The sequence below is a fragment of the Mus caroli genome, unplaced genomic scaffold (genome assembly GCF_978045245.1).
Source record: "Mus caroli unplaced genomic scaffold, Mus_caroli_1 scaffold_2, whole genome shotgun sequence".
Classification (NCBI taxonomy): Eukaryota; Metazoa; Chordata; class Mammalia; order Rodentia; family Muridae; genus Mus; species Mus caroli.
In genome coordinates, this window is record NW_028227257.1 from 90,328,435 (window position 1) to 90,343,133 (window position 14,699).

At 40.8% G+C, this 14,699-nt stretch overlaps 1 protein-coding gene across 1 annotated transcript; it reads left to right on the forward strand.

The window, feature by feature from the left end:
* The first annotated feature begins 1,227 nt into the window (after positions 1-1,227).
* LOC110289748 (olfactory receptor 4X1-like) lies at positions 1,228-14,004 on the forward strand. Its single transcript, XM_085829761.1, has 2 exons — positions 1,228-1,733; positions 13,581-14,004. The coding sequence occupies exons 1-2, from the start codon at positions 1,228-1,230 to the stop codon at positions 14,002-14,004; spliced, it is 930 nt and encodes a 309-aa protein (XP_085685887.1).
* The last annotated feature ends 695 nt before the right edge of the window (positions 14,005-14,699 follow it).

Below are 14,699 nucleotides of genomic sequence, written 5' to 3' on the forward strand. Positions count from 1 at the left end.
AAGAATTTAAAATTAAAATTATGTAGACTTAATAATGTCATAATTGTGGTCCACTTTTAGCTTCTCTGATGATCACATTATGGAATTCTCTCAATTTTTTTTTTAAATTTACTCTTAGAAGATGTTGGTTACTTTATTGTTGTTCTACTTAAAATCCATTTAGCTTTTAGCTTTTTAAGATGATTACATTGTACACACACCTTACATATTATTAATTTTAAATTAAAGCCAACCTAATCCAATCTAACCTAACCCAAACAAAACCAGGGCGGGGAAGATGGGTCAGCTGGTTAAATGCTTGCCATGCAAGATTGAGGACCAGAATTTAATCTTCAGCAACCATATTATAAACAAGATGTGATGGTGCTTAATTCTAAGCAAAGTGCTGAGGAGGCAGAGATGGGAGACTATCTCAGATTTGCTGGCCAGTGAATCTAGGAGGATTTCCAAACCCCATGACCCAGTGAGAGATACTGTCTCAAAAAAAAAAAAAAATAGGGATGGCACCTCTGAGGAATTTTACCCGGGAGTTTTCCATCTTGCCTCCACACATACCACATGTTCCCACCACTTCTGTGAATGAGTTGGTGGGAGATTCTTGTACCAGAATCTTACGATATTAGATTCCTAAAGGTGGTGCTAACTTAACTCCTAAAGGTGATCTACCTGTATTCACTTCAAGAATACTTTAGGGAACCCACTTTCACAGATGCCATGAACTTTGTGATAAGGTAAATAAAAGTATACTCAACTATGCTCTAATACCTTATACTTTGCTTTTATCATTTACAAGTGCAGGAGCCTGGTAAATTTTACCAATTGTAGAATAATTAGAGTTGAGAAGTTCTATCACTCATTGGACAGCATTGATCTCCTCCCAGTATAGATGGGAGTCATTTTGAGTAGGAGATTCAGAGAGACTTTTTGAAGACTGCAAACAACAGTCCAAGTATGAAATTTGTGACTTTGAGTACGTGGCTGAACCTAAGTCTCATGTTTCTTATCTCAAAAATAATTTCTAATTTCCCTTTGGAGTCCATCATGCATAACTTCTTTCCATTTGCGAGGATAGAGTCTAGGAATTTCTAGGCACTTATATCACTACAAAGTCAAACTGTAGCCTGAGAATAAGCTACAAAGTTCAAGGAAGATGCCTTTCATCAATTCCGAGGAAATTCTGATTCTGCTTTTTGTGATTTTAGGCTTTTAGAAATTGCTCTTAGAAGCATGGCAACTGCAAACAATGTTACAGAAATAATTTTCTTGGGCTTATCCCAGAATCAGCATGTACAGAAGGTCATCTTTGTGATGTTTCTCCTGATGTACACAGCCATTGTGCTGGGCAATGGCCTTATTGTGGTGACTATTGTGGCCAGCAAAGGGCTTTCTTCCCCCATGTATTTCTTCCTCGGCTACTTGTCATTTGTAGAAGTCTGCTACTGTTCTGTCACAGCCCCCAAACTCATCTTCGACTCTTTGCTCAAGAAGAAAGCCATTTCCCTTCAGGGTTGCATCACACAAATATTTTTCCTTCATTTCTTTGGTGGCACTGAAATCTTCCTTCTGACAGTGATGGCCTATGACCGCTATGTCGCCATCTGCAAGCCTTTGCACTATGTCACTATCATGAACCGAAGAGTGTGTGGCCTCCTGGTGGGGGCAGCATGGAGCGGGGGTTTGCTGCATTCTGCTGGACAAACTTTCCTCATTTTTCAGTTACCATTTTGTGGTCCCAACATCATTAACCACTACTTCTGTGACGTCCATCCAGTGTTGAAGCTGGCTTGCTCAGACACCTTCCTCATTAGCCTGTTAGTCATTATCAATGGTGGCTCCATCTCAGTGATCAGCTTTGCAGTGCTTTTGGCTTCTTATGTGGTCATTCTGAATTCTCTGAGGAGCCACACAGCAGAAGGACGACATAGGGCACTTTCTACTTGTGCCTCTCACCTGGCTGTGGTGGGTCTGTTTTTTATACCCTGCTCTTTTGTCTACATGAGACCCTGTATCACCTTCCCTGTAGACAAGGTTGTGGCTGTGTTTTATACAGTTGTCACACCTCTCTTGAACCCCATTATTTACTCTTTCAGAAACACTGAGGTGAAAAATGCCATGAGGAGACTCGTGGGGAGGAAGGTGACTTGGGAAGAGAAATAGAAAATGTAGGCAAAAGACAGAAAATAGAGATGGGAGGTTGGGGGTACCTCAGGTCCCACTCAGTCTCTACCTTGTTTGAAAGTGCCTTTTTTTGACTTTTCCATTTCCTCATCTTTCTGACAATAAAAAAAAGAGTGAAGATATCTAGAATGAAGAAAAGAGATAGTCTAGTGCCACAGTGTCCTGTGGTAGATTGGCAAGTCTGGAGAAAGTGAACTTCTTCAGAACCCCAAGTCAGTCTGCAAAAGTTGAGGAGGAAGATAAAGAAGGGAGTGGCAGTGCTCATTGCTTGGAACGTTGTTGGTATTAATATTTACAGAATAAATGAATGAATGAATAAATGCCAGTTATTGAAGATGAAACAATGATAGCAATTATTAGATGATAAATATGCTTCAGAAATATTATCTTGAAAGCTGAGAGTTTCCATTCACGTGCTCAACCTGAAAGTTCTGTAGTAATATAATATAAACAGAATTCAATCCTTGAGAAAATAACAAAATTGTGTTGAATGAATGAATATTTGAAATAATAAACAAATACCATAAGTTCTAAGTATCTGTGAATAATTGACTAGAAGTATTAAATTCAACAAAGATTAATCAGTGGCACAAATGTTACTACGACCAGGACCATGTCAAATGCTTTCACACCCTTCACTATTATAGTGGAAAAATGAAAGAGAGAGAGAGAGAGAGAGAGAGAGAGAGAGAGAGAGAGAGAGAGAGAGAGAGAGAGAGAGAGAGAGAATATAAATCTGTGACTCTAGAGGCAGAGTTTCTTCTGGGTATATAAATCAGTAGTTGTTAAAAAATGAAAAAAGTTCTCTTTCAGAGTACATTAGTACCTGAAAAAGAGTAATTCTGGGTCCACTGTCAGAAGCATACTGGTAAAAGTAAGTGAAATCTTATTTAATATTGTCTTTGCACTGCTTTTTAAAAAATACTTTCTTCATTTCAAACCTTCCTGTGTAGTGATACCCCACTATCGTTTTAAATGTATGGCCTCATTTTCTTGTTGTTACATACACACACAAACACACAGACACACTTATTCTAAAATGCATAAATACAGTCTTCTGTATCATGCTACTTGTTTTTATATGTTTTCAGGCTGACCATTTGGTTTTGGATAACCAATTGGTGTGCCCTTCCTTTGGAAAGATTATTTCTCTCACTCTTAACATATCCTACTTGCCTGCAGTGCTTTGTGTAGGGTTAAGGTCTAGTGAGCTTTCCCTGTTCCATGCTAGCATAACTATTAGAGTCATCTTTGTTCAGGCTATGTTTAGTATGCCATGATGTTGAGAATTCAAGGACATAACTTCCCACATTTCTAGGAGACAATCTTATAGCAGAATTTCTGTTCCTCTAGCGCATACAATCTTTCAGATCTTCCTTCTACAATGAGTCCCGAGCCTTAGATTGCTGTGTTGTAGATATATGAGTTGAAACTGTGTTTTGCAACTCTGAATTTTGCTTGGTTGTGGTTTTCTGTCATCGTCTGTAACTGTTGCCAAGAGAAGTTTCCTTGATGAGGGGTGAGGAATACACCTACATCTGTAGGTATTAGACAAATATTTAGAAAAGAATTACTTAATGAGTAGTTCAATACTATACCTATTTAGCATAGGTTCCTCCTCAAGGCCTATGGCCTACCTAGCTTTTTGCTATGTAAGTGATACCAGGAATGAGCTCCATCTTGTGTAGTGTTTCTTAAGTCCAAACAGAAGATGGTTGTTTACACTTATGCCACTATTGTACCAATGAGCAAATCTTGGAAGGGTAGTGGTTATTGTAGCTTTCAGGAGTCACAGCTGAGTAAGACTATTACTCTTCCTGTCATGCCAGTAAGCGTGCATAGTATCTTATAGCACTGTAGAAGCTAGCTTGCAGGGATAAAGCGTCCATGTCAGGACAAATTTTCCCCATTCCATGACACAAGTATTTGGTGTCTTCAGCAACCCATAGTTTTACCATCTAGTTGGAAGATAACTAATGTAATGACAATAACTTGATGTTTGGGGTGGGGCCAATGGAACCTTACTAAGCAACAACGCAAAAAGAGGTTACCCATACACAGCAATTGGCTTTTTATTTGTAGCTGGTATAGTGTGACTTCTTTTATGTTTTTAAAAATATATGCATATGTATATATATATTATGTAGTATATATTATGTATATGTGTATGTATATGATGTATTATTTTAAGCTGCTTCGACAGTAGTAGATTTCCATATGAAATTTTCAAATGTCTTTAGTGTTAAGTTTTCCCATTTACTAATATAAATAATTTGTTGAGTGAATATATTAAAATTACTTTACCATTTTTCTTATGTGTGTTGGTTGTTTCTCTATTTTTTAATATATAGGTTCTTGTGTAAGCATTATCTTACATGAGAAAGGTTTCTCTAGCATATGTAGTTCAATGTAAAATTGTTGTTGACTATTACGCTTAATTGCTTTAAAAAACTGACTGAACAAATATTCATTCCAACTAGCAATGGTTTGTGAGATTATATTGCTGTAGATCCTTGTCAATACTTGTATCACCATGACTACTTTTCACAGTTTAAAGTGTATGTACGATGCATTTTCTTAGGACACCTGAGATGCCACAACAAGAAAACTAGTTTGAAATAGCTCAAACACAACTATTGATTTCTTAGTGATTTGACAGCTCAAAGGGAGGGCGCCAGAAGATTAGATATCAGCTAAGGGGTTGTTTCATGACAGAAGGATTCAGATAGAATTATTGAAAAAGGGGGAACATTGATCTGGGGCAGAGAAAATTCATAGGCAACTGAGGTAGGTATTGAACTTTTTAAATGGATGGTAAAGTGTGACTGTGCACACAGGTTCTTCTAGATTTCCTTCACCTCTCTGTATTATTCCACCTGGCCTATGGCCAAGACACATGAATATCTGTACCTGTGTGTAGGAAGCCGTGATAATACATGCCGTCACTAGATGGCGCTAAGTTCCATTGTGCGCATGTGCCGAGCAAATGCCTGTCAAGTCACTAGTCCGTCCCCTGGGACATTTGAGACTGTGGGTGGAACCGCCAGTAGTATTAACACGTCACACCTGTGGGTATATATAGCAACACGTTTCTATCCTTCTTTGTTCTACCTCACGATTATGAATAAAGTGTAACCACGAAAGGTCTTGACTTGTGTTCTGTGTGCGTTCCTGCGGGACGGGAATAGCGCAGGACAATTGGTGCCGAAACCCGGGAAAAAGACGCCTGACCAATGTGCGGCGGCCAAAGGAGAACCCCTCCCACAACATCGGAGAAAGACCGGAACATGGTGGAAGGTAAGCTCCAAAAGACATACTGGCTTTGATCTCTCTAATCCCTCCTTGTAACTGGAAGCTTTTGTTCTCTTGTTGGCGGTGTTAACCCTATACCTCCCGGTTCTTTCCTACTCTCACCAGAGGTGGTGCTAAATTTTGACTGCTGCTAAGCACGCTCAGACGGACGTACATAAGCTGCGATGCTTGTCCTGTACTTAAGCTCTCCTGTATATAAAGGAGCAGTATGGAAACTTCACATTCTGTGATTACAGCTTTGCAGTCTGTCTTAAAACAACGTGACATAAAAGTATCTAGAAAAACACTACAAACATTTATTAAGGAAATTGAACGTATCTCACCTTGGTACGCGTGTTCAGAATCATTAACACCTACCTCTTGGGAGAAATTAAGGGAAGACTTAATTAAGGAACAACAGAATGGGAAATTAAAGATAGGGACCATGACATTATGGAAACTAGTGAAAACATGCCTGGAAGATGAGAAGTGTCTTTTAACTGTTAGGACAGGACAAGGGATTTTAAAAGAATTACAAGACAGTATGCCAGAATTGGAGCGGGACCATAGGTTAAGAGCTCAAAAAAGGAAACGTGCACGTGAAAAGCTAAGCCCTTCCACAGACCTTGGATCTGAGGAAGTGAAAGGTTTGAAAATAAATTCCCAGGGAGAGAAAAAAGATAAAGAAAAAGTTCAGAAAAAAAAAAAAGACTTTATCCAGTAAAGGAACTGGAGGCTTTGAAGCTTGATAGATTAAAAACAGAAGAGCTTAGCTCCTCTGAGGAAGAAGAGTTAGAATATGAGACAGCTCACTATAAAAAAAAAAGATATCCAGAAGAAAGGCAAGTAAAGAAATCAGAGAAAAAATTAAAAGTTACTGGGGACACAGAGCAGGCCACCTCTAGGCCTTCTGGTCTCAATACTCCTCCACCTTATGTGGAGAATTTTTCTGATTCTTTCCTCTCCAGGGAGGAAAAGAAAAAACTTTATCAGGCATTCCCTGTCTATGAAGTTGCTGATGGAGGGCGAGTACATGCACCTGTGGAGTATATTTAGATAAAAGAACTTGCTGAGTCTGTACGTAATTACAGAGTTAGTGCCAATTTTACCATATCTCAAGTTGAAAGGCTTATGACCTTGGCCATGACTCCAGGAGACTGGCAGACAACAGTGAAAGCTGTACTCCGTAATATGGGGCAGTACATCGAATGAAAGGCGCTGTGGCATGACGCTTCTCAGACGCAGGCAAAAGTCAATGCCACTGCTGAAGGCGATCAGAGAAATTGGACATTTGAATTATTAATAGGACAAGGGCAGTATGTTAATAATCAGACGAATTATGATTGGGGAGCATAAAATCAAATCTCCGCTGCTGCCATTAAGGCGTGGAAAGCACTTTCCAGAAAGGGAGAACCTGGAGGATACTTGACAAAAATCATACAAAATCCTCAGGAGTCATTCTCAGACTTTGTAGCTAGGATGACAGAGGCAGCAGGCAGAATCTTTGGAGACCCTGAACAGGCAATGCCGTTAGTGGAACAGTTGATTTATGAACAAGCCACACAGGAATACAGAGCAGTGATTACACCCAGAAAGAGTAAAGGACTGCAGGACTGGTTAAGGGTATGTCGTGAGCTTGGAGGCCCCTTAACTAATGCAGGGCTAACAGCTGCCATCCTACAGAGCCAAAGGCGTTCAGATACAAGTAATCACAAGATCTGCTACAATTGTGGCAAACCAAGACATATAAGAAGAGACTGCCAGGCCCCCATAAAAAAGAAAGTGCTAGGACTGTGTACTAGGTGTGGAAAAGGTTATCATCAAGCCAGTGAGTGTCGCTCAATTAGAGACATCAAAGGCAGACTTATTCAGTCTGGACCTCCTCAGGCAAAAAGAAGTGAAGACAATTAAAAAAACAAGTTTCTGGGCCCCAGGTCTCAGGGCCCCAAAACATATGGGATCCCAGCTCACGACAGACGGACACTACAGTCCACAGAGCTGCAAAAGTCTCACCAGGACTAGATCTCTGTTCCACAATTCGATTCATGGTGACACCTCAAGTGGGGGTGCAGCCCATTCCCACTGACTACAAAGGGCCTCTCCATCTGGAAGCGTCGGCCTGATACTGGGCCGGGCATCCCTTACTTTACAAGGCCTCACTGTTCACCCTGGAGTCGTAAATCAAGACTATGAAGGGGAACTTCAAGTTCTTTGTTCTTGTCCTCAAGGTGTTTTTTCTATATCACAAAGAGATAAAATAGCTCAGCTAATAATCTTGCCAAGCCTACATGGCTACTCCCCCTCCTCTGGTGTCCTTCAAGCTGCTAGAGAAATTGGCTCTACTGGCAATGATTCTGCTTACTTAATAGTGCCTCTTGATTCCAGGCCATTCTTAGAGTTAGTTATAAAAGGGAAACAGTTCAAAGGGATTTTGGATACAGGAGCAAATAAAAGTATCATCTCCTCCCACTGGTGGCCAAAAGCTTGGCCCGTTACTCAGTCATCACATTCACTACAAGGGTTAGGATATCAGTCCTGCCCCACTATCAGCTCTCGCTCCTTGAGCTGGCAAGCACCTAAAGGTCAAACGGGACGATTCACTCCCTATGTCTGACCACTCCCAGTTAATCTTTGGGGGAGAGACATCTTACAGGTAATGGGAATAACCTTGACTAATGAATACTCACCACAAGCTGTTCAAATGATGAAGAAAATGGGCTATAAAGAGAGAAAGGGACTAGGAAAAGGAGAGCAGGGTAGACTTGAACCTATTCCTCAAAAAGGTAATAATGGAAGACAAGGCTTGGGTTTTTTCTAGGATCAGCTGTTGAGGGTTCCATGCCCATACAATGGCTTACAGAGGAAGTTGTATGGGTTCCTCAATGGCATCTATCCTCTAAAAAATTAGAAACAGCCACAAAACTGGTCTCTGAACAGCTACGCTTAGGTCATTTAGAGCCCTCTACCTCACCTTGGTATACACCTATTTTCGTAATTAAGAAAAAATCTGGCAAATGGCGTTTATTACATGATCTTAGAGCAATTAATGCACAAATGCGCCTGTTTGGGCCAGTTCAACGAGGGCTTCCATTGCTCTCTGCACTACCTAAAAATTGGGAAATTATAATTATAGATATTAAAGATTGTTTTTTCTCTATACCTTTATGTCCTCAAGATAGGCAAAGATTTGCATTTACCATCCCAGCCATTAATCATTTAGAGCCTGATCATAGATACCAATGGAAGGTCCTACCTCAGGGGATGGCAAATAGTCCTACCATGTGTCAACTGTACGTGCAAATGGCACTTAAATCAGTTAGAAATCATTTTCCATCTCTACTCATAGCAATTTATATGGATGACATACTCCTTTGCCATAAAAATTTACAGTTATTGCAAGAAGCATACCCTATATTAATAAAAACATTAGGGCGATGGGGATTGCAGGTGGCTACTAAAAAGGTGCAAGTTGCTCAAATAGGAGCCTTTTTAGGAACACTCATTTATCCTGACAAAATTGTTCCTCAAAAATTAGAGATTCGCAGAGATCATTTACACACCTTAAATGATTTCCAAAAATTATTGGGAGATATTAATTGGCTCAGACCATTTTTAAAGATTTCCTCTGCTGAGTTAAAACCTTTATTTGATATTTTGAAAGGGGATTCTCATATCTCCTCCCCTAGAGCCCTTAATCCTGCTGCCAATCAGGCATTGCAGACAGTAGAAAAAGCTTTGCAAAAGGCTCAATTACAACGCATTGATGAGTCACAACCTTTTGATTTGTGTGTCTTTAAGACAGCCCAGTTGCCAACCGCAGTTTTGTGGCAAAATGGACCTTTATTGTGGGTTCATCCAAATGCATCTCCTGCTAAAATAATAGATTGGTATCCTGATGCAGTTGCACAGCTTGCCCTTAAAGGCCTAAAAGCAGCTATTACCCACTTTGGACAAAATCCTAAAATCCTAATTGTACCTTATACTGCTGCACAAGTTCAAACCTTGGCAGCCACATCTAATGATTGGGCAGTTTTAGTCACCTCCTTTTCAGGACAGATTGACAATCATTATCCAAAACATCCAATTTTACAGTTTGCCCTGAATCAGGCTATAGTGTTTCCACTAGTAACAGCTAAGGACCCACTTACAGATGGGATAGTGGTATACACTGATGGATCAAAAACTGGTATAGGTGCTTATGTGGTAAATAATGAGATAGTAACTAAGCAAGATAATGAAACCTCACCCCAAGTTGTGGAATGTTTAGTGGTACTGGAGGTTCTTAAAGCATTCCCAGGACCGCTTAACATCGTATCAGATTCTTCCTATGTGGTGAATGCCATTAATATTCTTGAGACAGCTGGTGTAATAAAATCCTCTAGCAAAGTTGCCAATATTTTTCAACAAATACAATTTGTCTTATTAAATAGAAGATTCCCTGTTTATATTACTCATGTCAGGGCACATTCAGGCCTCCCTGGCCCTATGTCTCTGGGAAATGATTTGGCAAATAAAGCCACTAAGGTTATAGCTGTTGCTCTGTCTTCCCAGACAAAAGCAGCAAAAGAATTTCATAAGCGCTTTCATGTGACAGCTGAGACTTTACGTCACCACTTTGCATTAACTAGAAAAGAAGCTCGAGAAATTGTTACTCAATATCAGAATTGCTGTGAATTTTTACCTGTCCCTCATGTGGGAATAAACCCACGTGGCATAAGGCCTTTACAGGTCTGGCAAATGGATGTCACACATGTTTCCTCCTTTGAGAGAAATCAATATTTACATGTTTCTATTGACACCTGCTCTGGTGTAATGTTTGCCACACCTTTAACAGGTAAAAAAGCCTCTCATGTTATACAACATTGCCTCGAGGCATGGAGTGCTTGGGGAAAACCCAAACTCCTTAAGACAGACAATGGACCAGCTTATACCTCTCAAAAATTTCAACAGTTCTGTCGCCAGATGGAAGTGACTCATCTGACTGGTCTCCCATATAATCCTCAAGGGCAAGGCATTGTGGAACGGGCTCACCGTACTCTCAAGTCCTACTTAATTAAACAAAAGGGGGGAGTCGAGGAGGCTCTACCCCCAGTACCAAGAATAGCTGTTTCTATGGCACTCTTCACTCTTAATTTTTTAAATCTCGATGCTCAAGGCCACACTGCGGCTGAACGTCATTGTTCAGAGCCTGACAGGCCAAAAGAGATGGTAAAATGGAAAGATGTTTTGACTGGTCTCTGGAAAGGCCCGGATCCTATATTAATAAGATCCAGGGGAGCTGTTTGTGTTTTCCCACAGGAAGAAGACAACCCATTCTGGCTGCCAGAACGACTGACACGAAGAATTCTGACACCTGAAAATGACTCCCGGATGGATCCCTTGGAAACTACCTTTAGCCCTCGTGCTACCTCTGTGGATTTGGGTTCCTAGTATATTTGGAGACTATAGATGGGCAATTCTGTCTGCCTTCCCTAAGCCCATGCCTGTCCGTCATGATACAGCTGTTTTTCCCAAGTTTTTTACGACCAATAAAACTTTAGGCCTGCCATACCTACCATATGACCCTATCTGGGCACCACTGGGAGAAAAACGCTCCTTTAAGGAACGAGGTTCTCTCTGTTTCCAAATTAATGAATTGGGAGATTGTATCAGACTCACCAGACGAGCTTTGGGAATGTTTATTAAGCACCGAGGAGGTTGGGTAAATACAACCCAAGACACCTCCAACAGAGATATAACCCTTACAAATCGGATTTTCTGGCAGGAGGCAATTTGGGTTAATGGTACATTTCTACCACCTAACTTTTCAGACAAAGAACGCCCCAATCAACCAAAACTGGCTCCTCATTGTGACTTGAAAGATGAAGGGCTGATCCCACCTTGGTCTGATTGTCAATCCTCCATCACTCGTTGGGCAGATAAGAGTAAAACCTTTTCCCTTTCTCCCAACATGATAGGTGACCCAGAAAAGAAATATGTTATGAAAAAGGGACTTTTCATACAAGACTTTAAAATGCATCCTTTTCATAAATGGGTACTTTGTGGGATTAATGGTAGCTGTACAGATATTAATCCCTTAGTTTTCCTCCAAGGAGGAGCTGCTGGAAAAGCGATTTTTACTGGTATTTCAAAATTTACTCAATTTCATCAAGTTCTATTACCTGATAGAACCATTTATCAAAATTCTACTACTGAAATCACTAGACTTAATAAGACCCTGATAAAACAAATTAATTATCCATATACTCCAGTTTGTGTGTACACCCCTTTCTTGTTTATTCTTTCTAACGGATCCTTTGAATCCTGTACTAATGAAACCTGCTGGATGGCACAATGCTGGAACCTTAAGTGGGCCAGCCGTGCAATGCTTGCCAAGATTCCACGATGGATTCCTGTCCCCATGGAGACTCCTTCCACCGTATCTTTGCTCAGGCAAAAGCAAGACTTTGGCATCACTGCAGCTGTTGTGGTGACAATAGCTGCCAGTGCGGTGGCAGCTACGGCTGCTGGAATTGCTATGACAACATCAGTCCAGTCAAGCACAACTATCGAGCAGTTGTCCTCCTCTGTGGCAGATGCAATTGATCAACATTCAGTGCTCAGTGCCCAATTAAAAGGTGGGCTAATGATAGTGAACCAGCGCATTGATCTGGTGGAGGAAAGGCTGGAAATTCTGCTCCAAATGGCACAGCTTGGCTGTGATAAGAAATCAGGAGCCTTATGTATTACTAGTGTCCAATATGAAAGTTGGACACGTGCAGCTAATCTATCTAAAGAATTGTCTTTGTTTCTTACAGGAAACTGGTCTGAAGGATTTGATGAAAAGCTTGAGGCGCTACGTGTAGCAGTGATGGCGATTAATTCCACGCGCGTAGACCCGTCATTGGTTGATGGAATCAAAGGACTTACTTCCTGGATGTCTTCTGCATTCTCATATTTTAAGGAATGGGTGGGAGTAGGCCTATTTGGGGCAGCCCTGTGTTGTGGATTAGTGTTTTTACTATGGCTGGTTTGCAAACTCAGATCTCAACAGAGACGTGACAAGGTGGTAATTGCTCAAGCACTTGCTGCCATAGAGCAAGGCACCTCTTCTGATATTTGGCTATCCATGCTCAGAACTTGATTGGCATCTGAGTTCTCTGCTATTACATTCCAAGGATCTGTGGATCCATTACACTGGAATGAGAGAGACTCATTGATCATTGATCAGCCTTTTACATCACTGAGGTTTCCTCATTGCACACGATGGGATGAGCATGATTTCCCCACTAATTCATTTTTTGGATGGCCTCTTTTGTAGAGTTCGCCCTAGGTCATTTAGCAGTTACTGTCACACAGTACTGCGGTATCCAAAGACGGGCAACTTTCCTCATGCACAGACCAACCTAAGGCACGGGGCCTGGTGGCGATAGGGTTTTCCAACGACAGGTAAGGCTGTGACATTGGAGGAACGACCTAAAACAGGAGCCACAGTAGATGGACATAACTGCATTGCCTAGACCAGCCTTGTTTTATTATAACTAAAAGGGGGAGATGTAGGAAGCCGTGATAATACGTGCCGTCACTAGATGGCGCTAAGCTCCATTGTGCGCATGTGCTGGAGCAAATGCCTGCCAAGTCACTAGTCCATCCCCTGGGACATTTGAGACTGTGGGTGGAACCGCCAGTAATATTAACATGTCACACCTGTGGGTATACATAGCAACACGTTTCTATCCTTCTTTGTTCTACCTCACGATTATGAATAAAGTGTAACCACGAAAGGTCTTGACTTGTGTTCTGTGTGCGTTCCTGCCCAGGACACCTGTGGAAAGCAGAAGTCAGTGTTAGTAAACCTCCTCAGTTGCTATCTTTTTTGTCAAGTCAGGTTCTTTCACTGAACCTGAGGCTGATGACTTTTGCAAGAGTAACTGACCATTGAGATCCAGGACTCTGCCTTTTTCTACCCTAGTGTTGGAATTGCAGATTTGTGCTGTTTTTCTTCTAATATGGGTTTCAGAGAGCTGAACTCTTGTCCTCATGTTTGCACTGCAAGCACTTCACTGAGTCACTTCCCAGCTCCCCTTTTTGAGTTTAAAATGACTCATCTTCCACTTGCCCTTCTGTGGTCACAATATCATTGACCATTATTTCTGTGACTTGCTTCCTGTGCTTAAACTTGCCTGCTCAGACACCTTCCTCATTGGTCTGCTGATTGTTGCCAATGGGGGAACACTGTCTGTGATCAGCTTTGTGGTCCTCTTAGCATCCTATGTGGTCATCTTGTTCCATCTGAGAACCCAGAGTGCTGAGGGATGGCGCAAAACTTTGGCCACCTGTGGGTCCCATGTCACTGTGGTTATGTTGTTCTTTGGTCCATGTGTCTTCATCTATTTTAGGCCTTCTGATACCCTACCTGTAGACAAGATGATAGCTGTGTTCTACACAGTGATAACTCCCCTGCTCAATCCTCTCATCTACTCCCTGAGAAATGCAGAAGTGAAGAAAGCCATGAAGAGTCTATGGTTCAGGACAATGAAAGTAGATGAGAAATAGAGTATGGATATTGGCTATTGGGTTTGGAATGGTGCTGAGTCCAAACTGATAGGCACTGAGGGAGAGGACTGCTCATTTAGCATTATTGTAGCTGATCAATCTCTTCTAAAACACTTGTAAATTAGTTCCTGTTAGAAAAATACTGTTACATAATCAGCTATTTTAGAGTGTACTCTTACCACTATCCATACTGCTGTAGTAAATAGTTGCAGCAGAATATTAGACCATACTTATTTTGGTTTAGATGTGCTTTCTAAAATTTTATTATGACATAGGGCAGAAATATTTTTCTTCATAAGATTAATTTGATCAATTTGTCTTACAAATGTACTCTTGATAAAACAAATACTTAAGTTAAAATAATATTTATTTACTTATTTTGGGTGAGACACAAATGACTTAGTGACCTCTCTCACTGTGTCTTGACAGACACTTTTTAATTACAAAAGGAAACATGTACCTTCTTAACCACTCTCATACAATTGCCTGGATGAATATCCCTAGCAATGAAGTAAAATGATTAGCACAACTCCTCCTATGATGTGTTCCGGACATGCAACCCTATTGCTGTGCTATTCTTAACAAAATACATAACCTAAGTATAATCACTTGGTAATTGAAGAGAAAATAGAACTGAAGGATATTCTGCAACATTACTGACTTTCACTATTTAAAAGTCTGAAGAGTAAGGAAGA